The 19,304-nt window shown below is 36.0% G+C and overlaps 1 protein-coding gene across 2 annotated transcripts in view; it reads right to left on the reverse strand.

Moving 5' to 3' along the window:
- Positions 1–18,702, reverse strand: part of FMN2 (formin 2) — a 158,814-nt gene extending 140,112 nt beyond the window's left edge. For both annotated transcript variants that reach the window (XM_030268221.4, XM_030268218.4), the window contains exons 1-2: positions 16,715–18,702; positions 1,606–1,772 (exon numbers count right to left, since the gene is read on the reverse strand). In XM_030268221.4, the coding sequence (XP_030124081.4) occupies positions 1,606–1,772; positions 16,715–18,656 (2,109 nt within the window). In that variant the 5' untranslated portion in view covers positions 18,657–18,702. The remainder of the gene's footprint in view (positions 1–1,605; positions 1,773–16,714) is intronic.
- Positions 18,703–19,304: the final 602 nt, after the last annotated feature.

Here is a 19,304-nt window from a genome sequence, read left to right on the forward strand (position 1 = left end):
ACAGGGCCATACGCTACTTCTGATATTGCTTTACCAGTAGTGTGATCTATTTAGGGGATTTATACAGAAAAATAGTCACAGAAGCTGTGATATTTGTGGCTTACTAATAGAGCCAAATTAAGATCACTGCTAATCCAGCAACATCTTAAATTCGTGACCTTGACAGATGGGTGATGTGGCATTAGGCTACTACTATGTCCCTCCTTTTCAATGTGTTAAACAAAAGATAACCAAAATATCTGTTACTCAGAAAAAGCATGGTATATCAATTTAAAAAAAGAGTAATTTCTGTTTCTTTGCAAACTTAGAATTTGATAAAACATCTGTTTAGAATGCAAAGGAAGCTTTTTAAAAATATTGTATTCAATAATCTAAAGGAGATTGCTGAATATATGGTAACAGCAGGAAAGAGGAAAATACTACCTGACACTTTTAAACAACCTGAAAAATAAGAAGCTTGTCTTTTCCAGTAACTTTTATGAGCATATTTTATCACAAGCATTTTCAAATGCTGCATGATTTTAAGTTGCCTGAGTAACCCCAGTTTTATATTTAAACTGCATTTTTCAATTAATTTCATAAACCAGTTAAAAAAATGCATCTTAAAGAAAAACAGTGACACCACAGTCAAAACATAAACATATAATATTGTTAGAGAACTTTGCAGATCAACTGGGTTACTTAGGAAAGCTTGTATAAGAATTCATTGGAGAAAAATTATTCTTTTCCCTTTTCCAGTTGTGTTAAACGATTCCTCAGGAAGGATGAGAAAGATTTAAGAGTTAAGAAGTAATCAAGTTCTCTCATATCTATAGCAATCCTTTTTTGAGTGTCTGTAACCAAACTTCAGCTTAATGTGTAGAGTAGGGATGATCCTATCTACGTAATGTCTTGCTGATATAGTTAATATTTGTATACTATTTTGAAGCTAATTGGTAGAGAGAAAAACCCTAATTTTCTTCAGCCACATAAAACAGTACAAAGCGCCATAAGTTACAAGAAGATCCTAATGTTGAATTCATTATCCAAGAGAAAGAAAAAGGATGTAAGGTTATGTCTACACCCAGGTTTGTAACAGTAGGCAAACACCCAGCCAGATAGCCCACAGGTACAGATAACACTATAGCTGGAATGTCAGTATATTTGCATTAACCCCTGCATTATTTTGTATCAAAAGTATTTTCAGGGGGAAAAAAACCAACAACAACAAAAAAACCCAACAACTTAGTATGGACATCTAGTTTGTGTTCTGTGTAATTTTGCGATGTGCTGTTTTATGTTTTTCCTTTGATTTATATTTTTTTTAGGTGAAGCAGCTATTGATGGAAATCTTGGTAGTCATACAGAGCACCTTGATTCAAAGAAAACTGAAGATGAAGAACAGGCTAAGATAATGACTTTAAAAGTTATGAAATCAAGTTATAGGAGAACATGCTCATGTGGATACAAAAGTGTACATACCTTAGCAGAGAAAAATAGCTGGTCACTTTCCTAAGGGCAATTTTCATTAAAATGACAAACCAAATTCTTTCAGGAGGGATAAACTATTAGAAAACCATGTCCTGCTTCACAAAAGAGGCAAAAGACAAGTTTTTCAGTACTTACATCAAATGTGGGTGTGCTTTGCTTGGCACTCTGGTTACATGGCTCTCTGAAGCAGTCAGTGAATGGAAGTAAAAGACCCATTGCAATAATGCGAGAACAGAGTTTTTCTGCTTCTTCTTGTGGTGCATTTTCCTGCTGGCTGAAGAGCTTTTCCAGCAGAGTTCGTCCTGCCAGAGTGATGAGAGAGCAATAAGAATTTGTAGTTGTATGCAGGACACAAGTATTTAGGCATTATTATGTGTATTGAAAATTTGAATTATTAGAAGTAAAAAATATTAAATAAAAATATTCTTAAAAATGTATCTGATAGTAAGTCTTTGATATAAAATATTTCTACATAAGCATCTTAAGTTATCTGGAGCCTGATTAATTAGGATCAAGAAATTTTCAAAAAAATATATGTATATATTATATGTGCTGGCTCCACTGTGAAGTAGGAACAAAAACCATGAGTTGTTATTGTAGCATCAATTTCCTATACAATTGTTCTGAAGGGAAAATCAAGATATTAGCAAGAGATGAAACAAGTTCTTCCAAAGATGTTACACAAAATTAGTACAGAGTCTATCCTGTCAACTTCTGCAATGAGTCTTTGTTTTTTGAAACATAAAATTGTTATAGTCTTTGAGAACTTTTGCTGTGTTTCTTTGGAGAAGCTCTCAATAAAAGAATAGTAACAAAAAACTCTCATAACTGTTCTGTGTAAAATTGTACCATATACAGCTCCAGAGTGGTGGAGTGCTCCAAACTAATGCGCAGTGTCACAAGCAGCAATTCAGAGAAGTAAAGCTTATAAAGAGCAAGAAGATACTTATTCCTCTTATAGGGCCAGATTTCTTGATCAAAGTTTTTTCTATTGTTATCCAACCATAAAATGAAAGGAAAGCATATGTTATATAGTATATAAGAGGAGGAAATCTTAGTTTGAGGTATGACAATGCTTTTTGAGTTTAGCCAGAAATAGAGTATAAAATTTAGTTACATATGCAGGTTGCAATAAAATCTACATTGTAAGAATATTAAACTCTAAAATGTCAGATGTATTAAGACGCCAATGTTTAGATTCACATGATATGGAAAAAGAGATGAAATAGATCTACTGAAAGAGAAAAGACAAATGGAATAATAAAGTTAATTGCATGTTTGAATAAAAACTAGCTGGGAATACAGCTTGTACCTAGGTAAGTTTCTATAGCCTGTTTTTCCACCCACTCATTCAAAGTGAAAAATATTTAAATAAAAAGCAAAAACCAAAACTGCCTTAAGAAAGCATTTTAGTGTAATTTAGTATAATAACAATAAAATTGATAATTATAATTCTACTGGTTTTTACATGCAAGATTTCTGATTGAACATTGACTTTATTCAAAATGTAAAATTTCCCAGGCTTTCTGAACATACTAAAAAGATTTTTTTTTTAAACATCTGGAAGCAGTTTTAAAAGGATACTGTAAGTCACATTTGGCCAGAAGTTTCTGTAATATTTTAATTTCATGTGGCAATACACTCTAAAATAAACAATGCATTAAAATGTTGGAAGTTGTTTCTAAGATTTTCTTCTCCACATCTAAAGATCTGATAATTATCTGATTATTAGTCCAAGTTTGCTAGCCCTTTATTAGACAAAATACAATAAATCCAAGGGAATAAAACAGGAGATAAACTATGAGATAAACCTTTACAAGACGTAAATTTTGTTACCTTTGCCAGCTAGTTTGCCTCTATTCTTTGGCCACACCATCTAAAATGCAATGCCAACAAAACTGCATAGTCAGCATATCCCTCTATCAGAGTTCAGCTGTTAATTCTTTAAAATAATTTATTAGTTCAAGGCATCTTTCTTGCTGACCACAGAGGATCACTTTGCTCACACCCAGAAAGAAAGAATTATATAAGAAAAGTGCACATTTCTGCATAATATGTTATATAGTGGCCTGTCATCCACGACTACTGAATGTCAGAGTTCATAGATTTACTTCCCCCCCCAGCCCCCCGTTGTACATTTCAACATTTAAATAATCTTTTCATGTTTAGAGAGTCTTCTTGTGCTTATGCAGAACCAGAATCACCCCTTCCTCTTGCTTTGGCCTAATTAGCAGCAAAAATATCTGTCAATTACAAAACAGGAGCTTCCTCCTCTTAATTCACCCAGTCATTTGCTAATCTTTATAGCATTTAACTGTCTTGCTCAAGTTCAAATACATTGTTCAGAATCTTAATTGCTATTCCTTTGGAGTTAAGTTTTCATAGTAGTTTTTAACTATTTTCTAAAAACTTTATTATTCAAACAACAGAAAATAAGTATACGATAAACAAAAAAAATAAGAAAAATAAAACAGAAAAATAAACCAGAAAATAAATATATGTGTAAAAAAGTCATTAACGAATTTAATTCAGATAACAGTAAGAGAAATTATATAATTTTGTCCACCTGAGCATGAAGTAGTCTTGGAATAAATAGGATAGTAAAAATTATTTAATTATATTAGCAAAGGCTTCTTAAGCTAGAAGAATCAACAATTTGATTTAAACTGATTTCAGGCTAAATTTCAGTCAACTAGTAGTTCAAGATTGTCAACAAGTAGTTCAGTCAATTGTAGTTCAGGATTTTGAACTACAATTTTACATTGTTAGTTTATAAACAAAAGGCAGCAGCAACAGCTTTTGGTCTCAGACACCTTAATCATTCATGAGGTAATTACATGAAGTTATACCTTCTGGAGGTGAAAATGTTTGCAAATAATCTGGAATAATTAAATGGTGAATAATTTGATAATTATTAGATGATCAGCTGATTTCTGCTACAGGTTTAAATGGAATAGCAAAAAATTGGTCTTGACTGCCTTTACCTGCCATGAAAACAGTAAAAATTAAAAGCAAGGTCTCTGAGACCTCTATTTTCCTTGAAGAGGTTAAATTACCACTGTTCATGTTTAAAACATTTCTTCTCAGAAATCCCAGGTCATGAAGTTCTTGAACCAAATTCTTACCTTTCCCCTAATTATTTTCGCAAGGCGTGGGAAGCATACTAAATTTAGAATTAGACAAGAACTACAGCTTTAGATCAAATAAGTATTCTGAGGACCCTACCAAAGATCTTCAGCAACTAAGATGACTATAAACTCGGAAGATAATTTTTGGTAGATTACAATAATTTATTAAACCCCAGTGAAGGATAAAAAGACTTATTTTTATTCTGTTGCAAAGGATTACACAATTAATCAACTAAAAGAATGGGAACATGAGATTAAGTTTGGAAGTATCAGGTGTTCTGGCCTTCTGTGTATATTTTGCTATAATTTTTCTACTGTGACTCAGGCAGAATTATCTGGCTCAATGTCGAAGTTTCTTGTTCTCCACCTTTGTATGACTTGCCTCTTTCTCCCATTCCCATGAAGATGAAGCACTACTGATCTTGTCTCCTCCACTATGACATAACAGGTACTTATCCAATCCCTACGATCAAGAATTGAACACCATGTTCATGAAAGCTACCTCTGTAGACTATGTAATCTATTCACTACTGAATGAAAATTCACATGTTCCAGTATGGTTTCCATTCATACTGTCTTCCTATATGAAAAAAGTGTGGGTAAAAGAGTGTTCAGTATTGTCCACAGAGAAATACGAGCAAACCCTGACTCAATTAATTCACCTTATAGATCTTTGATATGCTCAGAAGACTAGCCTTTCAAAGAGCTACAAGGTGAGAAAGAAAATCCTTAAGAAGCAGCAAAATCATAAAAATGTTGTTAGCTTTGAATTTGCTTAATTATCAAGGGGAAGAAGAGACATGAATGGAAGCGAAAATAGGGAGAAAACTGGAGTTGTACTCGTACTGCAATCACACACACATGCACTGAGACACTGTGCTGCTGCAGAGCTTGCAATAATGCTTCCCTGAGGATCTTGCTGTTATAACCGCACATTTATCTTTAAAGATGTTCTTCTATCCTCCTTACGCTGGATTTGCAAAAGCCCGGAAGCATGGCTGTCAGTGAGCACCAGCTGAGACTAATGATCAAAATAAGTTACACTCCGAAAGCTCCCCCTTCTGCCAGCCTCAGTGACTGTCTCTCCAAAAAACCAGAGCACTACACCACACTTTCACCATTAACACAGCAGCTGCCTCGGTACATCTTAACCTACACACACACTGGAGACAGACTTTCTATTTTTATTCTTCCTAATGCAGAGTGAATATAACACCAGTTCTGAACACTCTATTCAGTCCCCTCAAGATCTAACATGGCTTATGCACATACTGCTTGCATCTTCAAAAGCTGAAATCTGCTTGCTTCCTTTTCCCCAGTTTACTCCTTCTTTTGTCCATTTTAGTAAGATCAAAAATGCTCACACAGCAACGTGATTTCATAAGCTTTGCAGCCAAATGTTACATTGGCCTTGCTCTATTTTTGGGAGACAGTACAGGAAATAAAGGGAAAGAAAGAAGGAATAGGCAAAAAATGGTTAATTTCCATTTACAATATTTTCTTTTAGTCTTGCAAAATCCGAAAAGACAATTGTAGTCTTCTTATGGCTTCTCATTCAGAAAGGATTTCAGTTATGAAAATAGTTTTATAAACAAAGAATAACAACAAACAAAAACACCCAAACTAAAAAAAAAAACAGAGAGAAAATAGGAGGGAAAAAAAAAAGAGCTGCATTCAAAAGTTAGGAAATGCTGTACTTCAGTTATCTGCTATTCCATATTAGTCTAATTCCAATTCTTTTTTTATCTCCTTTTGTACGTATGCGGGCAGCAAGGTGGCAGCTAACGCAGGTCTCAGTCATCTGGCAAAGCACCTGAACAGTGCAGCACCAAACACGCCCCAGAACACCAGAAGAGGACAAACATGTGATAGAGACAAAAATACTGCAAAGATGTTCATATTTTTAGCTGAGATAGCAATTGCAACTACATATAATTTCTTAATTTTCAGTACATATTCACCCATTCATCATATTTTCTCAAACTCTAAAGCAAAAGTTTAAAGAATAATTTTTTCAGGGCAAATCAATCACACTCAATTTTCACCTTTTTCATGTTCAGTGTACTTTACCAGGTCTTAAATATTTCAAGCACACTAAGATTTTACCTCAATGATAAAAAGGTGTTAAGGTTCTTTAATGTTTTTATTTTGTTTGACAATCTTTTCAAATTTCTTGTTTTTAACCTAAACTGTAACACTCAGCCTAAATATAATGTGCAACACATGACTGCTGAGATAGAGGTTTTCCAAGATGCAGATGTAACCTAGGGAATGAAACAGAAATTGATATTCTCACCAACTTTTCTTCAAATAATAAGCCCAAGTACTGCATAAGTGCATATTAAATATGCATTTTTGCAGTATAAAAGAAGTAATTTAACTTCATCTGTTGTTTGCCTGAAGACTGACCTAGGAGTTTATGTCCAAAATTCCAGGATTAGAAACTTCATTTATTGTTCTTTTTCACTGTGGAATTTCTAATCCTCTTCTGATTTAGATTGGTAAACCATTCTGCATTCTCATCCCGGGAGGTTGCTTTAGCTGTTTTTTTTTGTTTGTTTTTTTTTAAGAGATTGAATTTTTATTGACAGATACTTTCCTAAAATCATGTGACACATTTCTGACAGCCTGGTTACATAAAACATGGAAAACCTAGTAAGCAATAGGCCTCCACACAATATTGTTTCATAACAAAAAAAGAAAGGTTTCTGCTTTGAATAAACACAAAAGAAAATACATTTTAAGTCTATAATTTCTAGGCAAAATAAACCTTAAATATAACAAAATTGGTCAAGGTCTAGAGTTAGGGCACACATTGCTATAATACTGTCAAAGATATTTCTTTTTGTTCTTGCTATTTGTGTAATAGTTGATTTCTGCTTTCACTGATTGTATAAAAGCCTATGTTTCTAAGGGGGGGTAAAAATCCCACAGGTGATGTATATTGATATATTTATATTTTTATACTGTATATTATCATATTATACATAAAATATTTTTTTAATATTTATTTATTCTATGTTAGTATTTAGAACATTAATAAAGTTACGGATATGTGGAAATACCAAAGTAGATTGTCTTTCCTTCTCTGATGCTCTGCCTCCAGATTTCCTGGCTATGTTCACATGGACAGTATGAACTAAACCCACACATCATCTTAAATTCAGAAGTCAAAGTAGAAAGCCTGTCTAAGCCTGAGAATTAAGAAAAAGACATATTAACATTATCTCCCTCATTCCCACAGTTTTCTATGGCTGCCTAAACACAGTTTCAAAGTCAGAAAGATCTATTTATTAAATTACAGAGAAAAATGCATTGATTGAATAGATTCATAGACTATTCAAACAACTAGAATAACACTATCAATTATTAATTTTACATTTCTCAGTCCTGTACTTGATTGTCATAATAAACACTATGCTTTACTTTTGCCAAGTTGTCTGAATTTCTTGGCATCTCAATCTTACTCCTTGTACAATGTCCTATCTCTAATAGTATCTTTGTTTAGTATTAAAAATTTTCTGTGTAACTCTTCACTAGCTCTAAGGATAGACCAGAATACATCAACCCCTGTACAACTCAAGCAAGTATTTTTTTTTTCCTTTATTTTAGCCTTATATTTATCACTAAAAATTTAAACAGATTCTGAGTTGTGCTTTAATAAGTGTATAAACTGAGATTTCAACTCAGCTAAAAACAAGCAACATATTACACAAAAAAAGAAAGAGTATCACAATGCTAGCAGCTTCAAGTGCTGGAGACACCCCAAAGAGAGCTAAGGAATAAATCTGCATGAACCCTTATGGAAGCAAGGGCATTAGCTGCTACTGGAAGAGAATCCTGCTGCTGCTCCCAGGTGCATGCAGGGCAAAAGTAGCACCTCAGCAAAATGGCCCTGAAATTCTTCCAGAAATGCCCTGATGGAAAAAGTGCAGGACAAAATTTGAAAAAAGGATTCTCCAAAATTAAAGGTGAAAAAGAAAAATCACTGAGTTAAGGAAGTAAAAATTCACCCCAGAAAGGATGTTACAGTTTTCTAAAAAACCGCATCTCCTACTTGATCTATAGGTTTCCTTGACTGAACCAAGCATCTGTATTTTAAAACAATTTTTCATTTGTGCTATGAGACATGACAATACCACCAATTTCACATATAATCCAGTGGTCTTTTATAAGACTACTTAAACAGACACCATATTTCCACAAATCATGCTAGAAAGCATGTGAAAATCTAATTATTGCAGACCTTCATTATGATGAATGAAAACCTAAGGCCAGCTCAGTTCCTAATTTTGAAATTTTGAAAATTTTACTTAGTAGTGAAAATATCAAGTCCTACCAGTTCTATAGTCAGGACAAAGGTCTACATAATTGTGTTAATTATGTAAAAAACTTTCCACAGCCTGACTAAGCCCATCAATCACAACACTAGAGGGGAGCAGGCCACAATGACACAGTTCCTCTGGTGGCAGTGAAGTAACATGACAGAGTCCCTTCTCTAAAACCACCAGGAATTTTGTTCTTTGGATAAATGATTTGCAGTGCACAGAGGTGCAGATGAATGCCTTCTTACCACTCTTGTGTTGTCTAGAAAGCAGCTGTAAATAAAATGTTATCAATGTAGTCTGATATTTGCTAAAATCATGTTGCATTTTGTTATTTTTCTTTACCCTTTTGTCATATACTCAACAGTTAATTATATCTTATCATTTCCTCCTTCAAGATTTGTTCTAAAGACTTGCTTGCTGCTGCAGTGAAAAACAAGATAAAATTGGCTTGATTATTTGCAACAACAATATCTTACTTTTTATAAAAAGCAGGTATCATAGCTTTGCCATCATCAGAGCTTCAAAATATATTGAAATATTTGTGATAGACTGTCACAATGCTTTCAGCATTATTCCAGATTAGCAACTCTGTCTGCCTAACATGAACATAAGCTCTTTGAAATTTTGCTTCCATGGTGACTAAGACTTAACACCTTTCCCCCACAGTGAATTTTCTTACATATTAGATATGTAAAACAGGATAAGCTGAGACAGAATATTAAACTATTCTTTCATCCCTACCTTTTGCTATATGTCATTTGTTCATGTCATTTAGTGACACATACAGGAAAATGTAAGAACACCTCTTTCAGAAGTTTTCATATAGTAACTTTTAGAAGGTGAAGATTTTAAAATTATTTTAAATACCAGACAATTCCTCAATTATGATAGAGCAGTGGCACAGAGTACAAAATATCTTTCTAAAAATATCAACAAGATGTCTCCCCACCCCAACATTAAATGACATGTCTCCTTCCACATGATTTCTCTTCAGGTTCTAATGCAGTATCATTGCACCCTACAGAGGTACATTTACAAAACTTCCCTAATTATATCAATTTATTATGAAGGAGAAGCTATATGTGTCTGTCTACAAAATCTTTTAGGCACCATATGTATCTTTGGCAAATTTCATATTGTGTTTTCCAGGTACTTAGCTTCCTCTCAGCAAGTATTTAATTCTGTCTCTTTACCCTTTTAGTTTCTGTGGTGATTTGTGATGTGAAGGCAGCAGTCTGTGCCAGGTTCTCACAGACTGCTGGAAAACCACAATTCTTTCTGTCTAGCTCTTTTAAAGTAAGAGGCTCCTCTGATGTCTTTTTGGACATCTATTACTAACAGCATCTTTTATCAGTCCAACCTGATACACACTATTCCTTACAACCCAATTTTGCAAAACGTCCCCAATGGTTTGATATTTTATTCCACATTCAGTGCAGTCTGGCCTATCTCTACCTTAGAAGCAAATTCTCAAGCTCAAGCAGCCAAAAGTCACAAGACACAACTGAACTCAACCAAACTAGGTGATCTTTAAAGTGAGACACAAATAACACATTTCTTTCAACCTACTGATTAGCTCCCAGCCATGCCTAGCTTTCTTTCCCCTCCATGACCTGTGTTCCTAAGGCCTACAGTTCAATAACTGCTTTTTAATATTTATCAAGATGTACAAAAGCTTTTTTTTGTATCCATAAAAAAACAACAGATGAAGAAAGGGCAAAAGCAGAAAGTTAGAACTACTTTCCACAAAAACGAAAAACTAGACATGCACATCTAAAACAACTCCCTTACTATAACTGGGGCTTTATGTTCTTTCACTGATGTAATCAGTTATTTCCCTCAACAATTTCTCTGCATAAATTATTTATTGACTCTTTGCATGACAAAATAGCACTTGGATACACAACCTCTTTTATGAAGGCAATTTTTTTTTTCTTTATAAAAACTCTGTTTTCTTCCATGACTTTTAATATGTGTTAATGTAGACAGTTATTGTGATACTACAGCATAGATTTCTTTTTTACAGTGATTTTTTTTCCTTATCAGTGCAAGGAAGAAGAAAGGACAGGTGTTTCTTCTTCCCTGGTACATATTATCTCTGCATCTTCAAGGGACATCTGAGACAGATCTTCTCAGCATCAAATGAACTCTAGAATGAAAGGTGCCTTCTGTAATTAGTTCCACAGTAAAGTTATCTGTTTTCTCCTGATTCAAATTCACACCAGGTTCAGAGTTCTGGCATTGCTGATAACTTTTATATAGATCCCAAGATGAAAAAATTCATACTTATACTGACAAATAAAAATGTCTCAATAGATCTCATTTGTGACTAGGCTTTCCTGCCACTACTTAGCTATATATGTCAAGATGTCAAAAAGATAAAATTGTCTATTTTTATCTACTTCTTCTATATTTAGCGTTTACATTTAGCTTTATACATACTAGGATTTACTTTTACAACTGGTGATGTTTGCACACACAATCTCATAACCACTTCTTACTATTGCAAAACTGCTAATTTAATGGCTCTACTGCTGTGCAACTACAGATGAAAGAAGTCATGGTCAGTATTTATCTGAGAATAAACCAAGGTTTAGCATCAGAAAACATAACTCACTTCCTGGTCAGAAAGCCTAGCTATTTCCATCAGTGTGAAGATAAAATTCTGGATAGCAGCAACATGGAAATAAAAAGAGGAACAGTCCTTTTTTCACTCAAAGTAAAAAAGCCCACCTTGTTGCCCCTAATTTTCTTTATATGGACTTAAGTGTAGGAATGCAGGAAGCTGCTGCTGCTTAGAGAAAATAGTAGCTCCTGAACCAACTTTGCTGCCTTTTCTAAAGCATTTAATGAAATGCAACTAGCCTTCTATTATCATATCAAGAGGCAGGGATGAAGTGACACAATGTAAAGTCCTAACATCTGTCCATCACTTTCCTGTCACAGCTTTTTTTTGCTTTTGCCCTGTTCCCTTTGTACAAACTCACCCCATTCCCAAAAAAAAAAAAAAAAAAAAATCAACTGCCTGCATAAAAGTAAGTTTCTGGAAACTTGCAATCCAGCTAAGTGCTACAGAATGATGTTTTTGAATGTACCTAAAAATAACCAGAGCTGCAGTCACCCACACCTACACATATATGGTTCATCACCGCTATTCCTTATGTAAGCTGAAATTTTGGCAGAGGTAGTTCATAAAGAATACACTTGGCCATATCCTGAGCTTGATTAAAGCACTAAACAAACAAAATATCTTGGGTAATTAGTATTTTGTAGTTTTATATCACCATTATTCACATTAAAACTTAATCCTTCATATACAGTCAGCTTAAAATATCCCTAGATTTGCTTTTGAAATCCAAGGGTTTTTTCCTTAAAACAGCACAGGGAAAAAAAAGGGCCTGTTTCAAGAAATAGTTTGGGGTTTTTTTTCCTGCAAATAAGTCCTACACACAGTTGATTTGGGGTTTTTTTCAATAGACCAATAGTACCCCAAGCTATTAAAAATACATGCATATTTTAAAAACAATAAAGCACAAGTAGATACAAGAAATATAATCAAACTTAACCTCCACATAATTATTCCCACTGGAATAATCCACTGCTCATTTCACAGAAATGAAGTCACTGAAGCACACAACATCCTTGAACGGCCAGTTCCAGACACATGCCTTGTGTGACAGATATTCTAGATGTACCGTCTAGAACCAAGTAGAGATGCACAGACTTCAGCTATAAATTGTCCCTTTTCTTTTCCCCCTTTGCATCCCAAAAAAGACCATCAGACAACCAAGACCACACATTCCTACTCCAGACATGTCGGGCTGCCACTCATACCTCAGAATGTGATGCTGCTCAGAATGTGGCTGCCCAATAGGCAGACCCACTCAATCTCATGACCAAAACCTGCTACTCCCAATGAAGTTCTAGATAAAGATCAAAGTATTAATCATGAGATCCCATCAAAACAAGCCTGTGGCAGCAGTGAATTCCAGTGAAATTACTCATGTTGCTCCAAATCCCATATTGCAGTGCTGGCACAGTAACATTAAAGTAACTTATCAGCACTCAGCAGTTTTTCAATAACATATTGCAGCCCACTTTCAAACACATTTTGGTACAATTGAAGTGCAGTATTGGAGTCATCCTCTCGCCCCAAGTTTTGTGTGTACTAGGCAAAAAGAGGAGGACCTTTCCCTTCAGACGCTAGCAGCACTCAGCGTAGCGTGTGATCACATACCACATGGAGGGTGGCTGCTGGGCAGCTCCCTTAGCTAGAGGAGGCTACACCCCATCTGATAAAAGAATCATCTGTATTACTGAAAACAAACACCAGCAGTGAAACAGCAAACCATAAGTAATCTTAAATAACATCTGCATGATAAGCAGTCACGATGACAACAGATACAAATCCATATTTTGTGCAGCATCACATGAATCAAAGAGCTTTTTTGTTTTTATAAAGCCTTTAAAAAAGCATTTAAAAAGACCACTTTATGTCTCAGAAACAAACTTTCATCCAACTTTTTCAAGTTTTCCCATACTTATCTTTACTAAACCTATGCGTATTCCTGCAGGCACTGCAATTGCAAGTGGGAAGACAGCATTAACACAGTACAGAAGTGAAGTGGCAGAAATCAGCAGACATGAATACACAAGCACAGCACTGGCTTCAGGTTTTGTTTTATGGTAACCAGGGCTTTTTGTTTTTCTCCTCTTGACAGATAGAGCAGAAAAAAATATAAATCTCTGAAGAAAAATTAAAAGATAAATTATCTGTTTGAAATAGCTTCATACAACAAGTGTATTACAACCAGCCAACAGTGATTAGGAGGGGCATGGGTTTGTCTGAGTCAAGTTTAATTACCATCTGGGGCAGCTGATGGGACTCATTCAATTTATGTAAAAGATACCCTTATTAGCTCCTCTGCAATCCCTGCACCTCAAATTAATGCAAGAATGAAATCCTTTTTACTAAATCTATCTAAAGGCTCTTTCATTTCAGTTATGTTCGTGTTTGGAAACATCAGTTTCATTTTCCCACCAAGATACTCTCTTCACATTAGTGCAAATTATTCACTGCCACATACCAAAGTGAGAGAACCAACTCTTATTGAGCTCTTGTTCTCCTGGGACCACAATATAAAAGCCATGGCTTCACCATGCATTGGGTAATCTAGAACTTGTAATCACTGTCATTACAAATTCAAATACAGCTGTCTACATAAAATGTGAAATAGATTCAAGGCCTGAATTACAAAATGCCCTTAAACTTGTCCATACCACTTTCCTAAGAAATGCATGAATTCAAAATACTGTACTTTTCTTCTTATATAAAGCAAAATTAAAATATGCAAAGTCTCTGCCATTCAAGTCCTTGACTTCCATCTAGATTTGACATTAAAGCAGTCTTAAAGAGTTCATATGGCTCTCTGTGAAAACCAAATGGCACACAGCCAAACCACAACATGGTGCAAAAGTAGGCCAATCATTTGCATAGAACCTGCTGTCATTGAAATCGATGATAAAGTGTTGTGGAATATTTTACTTTATTCCAGTTAGAAATGCAGAGCAACACTGCAGTCACTGCACTGCAAAATGGGATTTCATGCTGTAGGCAAGAAGCTGTTTTTGATTGGCTTTGCTTTGTTTTTGTTTTTATAGGCTAGAAATATCCCAGTATAAAGAATCTTATTTCTAAAAGCCTGATGTTAATCCCCAATTCAATATATCTCATGCACACAAGTGAAATACAACATTTTTCACAAGTCTTATAAAATTATAAGAAAATTATTTCTGTAATCATTGTTGTGCAGAATGGTTTATTTAAAGAGGCTTTCCTGCTCTTACAGCAGTAGCAGTTTATGGAAATAGTAATGTGACATTTAATTTCCCTTTTTAATATACACTAGTTGTTATTTTTAAATTCTCAATGAGTTTTAGCTTGTAAATACATTTTTTAAAACTATGAATGGCCAAACAGAGATGAGCCATTTCCAGTTCCCTCACTTATAGCTTTTCTGCATGAACTGAAAGATATAATTGTCCTCTACTTGTAAAGACAGCTGGTATGTACATGCAAATGAGGGTCACTGTAATTTCCATAAGAGATAGAACTACTGCTGCACTGGACACCGGTCCCTTCACAATAACAGTCTAAAGCACTGGTGGGAAAAAACCCCAAACCAAACCAAAAATTTTTTAAGTAAATCAATACCTTGTGAGGAAATGTGAAAAAGTCAATTTCCTAGAAAATAGGTATCTAAAAAGAAGTACCATATTCTTGAAGTTTGCCACATTCAACTTACCTCCATCATATCACCACCATAATGTCTAATTATAGTTGTGGCAATTAAAAAATTTCTAAGTTGTTTATAAGCTGTCAAATTTTGATAGTTAAAAAAAAACAGTGTGCTTTTCATATGCTATACATCTGAAAGCAGTGAACACTTCAAACTCAAAAAGTTTAGGCAGCATGTCCAAAATTGTCTAAGAAAGGGTGAAAGGGATTTAAAACAAACAAACAAAAAGATTCAGCTCACTTCACAGAGGGCTAGTCTCAGAGGCTTTTCTGTGTTAAAAACTTTGAATTCTATTTTTCTAGACTGAAATTGGGGAATTTACTTCAATGCTACTGAAGAATGAAAGCATTGTGATTTGAATCTAGAAAATAATTTTAGCTATTTACTTCTTAAATCATACTTTTCTGTTTGCTTTTCCTAAAACCACAGAAAAAGCTCACTCAATTTTTTTGCTAAGACCTTGTGCACATGTATGGTTGCTGTGCTCATGCATCTAGAACTGACTTCATTCAAAAAAATCTGATTTTATCTAATAGCAGATGTTGTTAGGGTATGTTCTCTTAGTTCTACAGTTTTTCCTCAAGTGAAAAATATATGGAATGTGTTGCTGAGTTTTCTCTGTACACACACCTCCTATGTGGCAGAAGTATTCCTAATTATGAATATATTACCTTTAGAAAGAAACTTCAGGTGAGGGGAAGAGAGGGAAAAAAAAACCTCAGAGTGAAGGAAAATATGACCATCTACTTACACAACTTCATTTGTGAACTTTCTAATCCCATGTCTTTGGGACAGGATGCAATCTGTCTAACAGGAAGGTAAAAGTTTACTGAATGAGTCACCTTATGTAGCCTGAGCAGCAGCATGTCACAGCTACCAAATTGTACAACCCCCAGTTTCCCTTCCCCTCCCCTGTTTTTGCTGCCTTTCAATACACTGGTTTTTTTTCTTCTCCTTCTTCCGCCTTCTGAAGGGGAAATTGGTTCCTTTCTGAAGTGCTGTCCATCTGTGCTAGCATGGCTTTTTCTATTTTGTACTAAGAAAATCCTCATCATTGCCTCAGTCTAACACCAGATGCAGCTCTCATGTGTTTATATTACACTAGAACAGCACCTAGCACAAGAAAACCCCAAACAGGATCCTGGTTACAGAAAGCTTTGCATTTGAAAGCTCTGTTTATGCAGAGAGCTGATTTGCCTACAACAGTGCAGCTTTTAGCATTTTTCAACAAGAATAATTTAAGACATTCAGCCTTTTCCTACAGGATGTAGACAAAGGAGACAAGCAGAAAGAAAAACTTCAAAGAGTTATGCACTTCCTTTACTGGCAGTACTGCCAGACTGATGAAATGTGACTGTGTTTGTAAGATCAGGCCATGGATTGCAAGGCCAAAGTACTGCATGCAATGAATTTAAGTATTTTAAAAATATTTTCGAAGCTGTTGTGGTGGGAAAATAAAACAAAACAACTCTTAATACATATCACTCACCTGAAAAGACATTGGGAAATGTCTCTGTAGAAGCCTGGACCCCTGAGGACTTTCTTGAATGATTCAAAGGCACTCTTTCTGTTTGAAATTTCTCTCTAAACCCCTTGTGCTCCAAGTAGTCTGCAGAGCTCACCTTCTCTGTTATCTCGCTTTTGTGATTAGACACCTCTTCTGTCCAGTCTGCAGAACGACTGAACAAACCTGCCAAACTAGCAGACCTCTTCTTCCTGATTGAGACTTTTTCCTTTTTGTGGAAGGACTCCTGCCTCCTTGTGAAAAGTGGGCTCTGGGATGGGGAGGGAGAAGGTGAATGGTTGGGAGAACTCAGTTGCCTAGTTGTGGTTTTGATGTAACAGGCGTTAATTAGATAGGGCTTAAAGCATCGGGAACCAAGCATCGGACTGTCCGCTGTTCCTTCAGAGGACAAACTGCCATTTTTCATTTCTGTGGATAAACCATTACTCAGCTCCTCTTGACTGGCTGACAGAGTGTGTTTCCCTTCCTGAGTCTCAGCAGCATGATCACGGCCTGCATCTGGAATACCACCCTCTGTTACTGAGCCCTGAGAATCAACAGCCTGCACTTCAGCAATTTTAGCCTCAGCATCTGCCACTGGAGATGGAAAAGGTTCTGTGGAGCTGTGTGCCTGAGACCCGTTTTCTACTGCAGCTCTATTCAAACCATCTTGTAGTTCACTGGCTACAGCATCCACTCCAGCAACGGGCTGCTCCTCAATCAGTAGCTGACGTTCTTGTGTTTCAAATAAGCCGTTACCAGGAGAGCCTGTGCTGTTTACCGCTTCTTTCGGTTCCCATTCAGTTGCACAGGAGACAGGAATGTTTTCCACAATTTCCGATACCGCTGGAAAAGCCCCCTCAGTGTCTGGGCTCCTCTCTTTGTCAGTGGTAGTTACAGAAAAAAACCGTTCAAAATCTAAGGAGGTTGCTTGAGAATTAGCCATGTGTCGGCCCATTGTTTTGGCGACAGGGTCCTCAGTTCCAATGTTAATTGCCCCCTGCTGCTGCTGCTGCTGCAGTCTAATAGCTTGCTGGATATCAGAAAGCAAATCCTCTTGTTCTGCAGCTGAATGGAAACTGTATATATCCGTATCAGAGCCAGAGCTGGTCCTTTGTCCATCCTGTGTCTCTGCAGCAGCTGGAACAGTTTCATTTCTGATTTCAAAATGTTCAACATCTGTGTCTGAGAGACCCCCTTCATCTGCAGAGATGCTTATATCAGGAGTTTTGGTTACAATTGAATGAGTACTGTCCAGCTCCCCAGGCTGCAAGGCCTGGCTTTCCAAAACATCCTCCCGTGAGCTGCTATTCCCATCTTTAGCCTTGGACAGATTTTTTCTGATCCTCAGATTTGAAAACACAGAGGGCCTGGAGTCCGACTTACCCTTCTTCTTACCCGATTCGCCTCCTTTTGCATGCTTCCCCAGCCCCCTTCTGCCTCCCGATACCTTCTTTGTGCCGTCCGTATCCTTGGGCCCAGAGGCATCTTCTCCTCCTTCTTGCACATCACCTGTATTTTTCTTTAGCTTCCCATCTTGATTCCCCATGATTTTTTGCAGTGCAGCACCTTTGACAATCAAGCCATCCTCCTGGATTTCATTCCTTTGGCCTGCTGGCAAGATCCCCTCTAGCGATCCAGGCTTGTTTGCAGGCGGCGGGGATGCAAGTGAAGCAAATGCTTGCTGTGCCTCTCTCCCATCTGCTGGAGCTGCCTTTTTGCATAATGTGCTGCTTGCACTGGGCTCCGCTGGGACATGCTCAGTACAGCACTGAGAGCTGCAGACAGCTCCTTCCAATGGCTGCTGCTCTTGGAGCTGCCTGCTCTCCGGGCTTCTGCTGCACTTTTGTTGCTTTAGGAAGGATTCTGTGAAAAGTGTTTCCTTTAGAAAAATCACTTCTTTTTCCACGGTTTTTATTGCCTGCATTGCAAGCTTAGCTTGTCACCAAATCATTTATGATTTCAGTACTTCAAGCTCCTGAAGGGAAAAAGGAGAAAGAATAAGTTAAAGCGAGGTACTTTAATTACTCTGCAACTGCTCTGTAACTGCTCAATAAATAAATGAACAAACTTAGAAAGAGAAATATTATGATTATTTAATAGTTTATAGGGTGCTTAAGCATATGCTGCTTTGACAGATTACACAATACCTCTGGTGATTTATATGCTTGCTTTTTAAAGGCCACCAAAACAATAGATAATTTTAAAAGAGTCTTTCTCCTTTTAAAGTAGCTAAAATAAAGATAATAGACAGAAAGTTCTTTCCACAATTTTAAAGAGTTTCACTTAAAATTCAATGCATTGTGGTAATTATGCTATAAAAAGCCTCCCACAATTTGTATTCTGAGAAGGTAGATATACTGTTATTCCCAGGAGAATCAGCTCATCAATATTAAAACACATCACCATTGTTTTCCCTCATAAGAACATCTGGCACGAAAAAGATAAAACAAAAAAAAAAAAAAATAGTAGTATTCAAATGCTACTAAGGAAAAAAAAACAGTAAAGTACTTCTCTATTGCACCCAACATATTTAATAATTGATTTAGATGGGAATACTTCCTAGCTACTTTGG

The sequence above is a fragment of the Taeniopygia guttata genome, chromosome 3, assembly GCF_048771995.1.
Source record: "Taeniopygia guttata chromosome 3, bTaeGut7.mat, whole genome shotgun sequence".
Lineage (NCBI taxonomy): Eukaryota > Metazoa > Chordata > Aves > Passeriformes > Estrildidae > Taeniopygia > Taeniopygia guttata.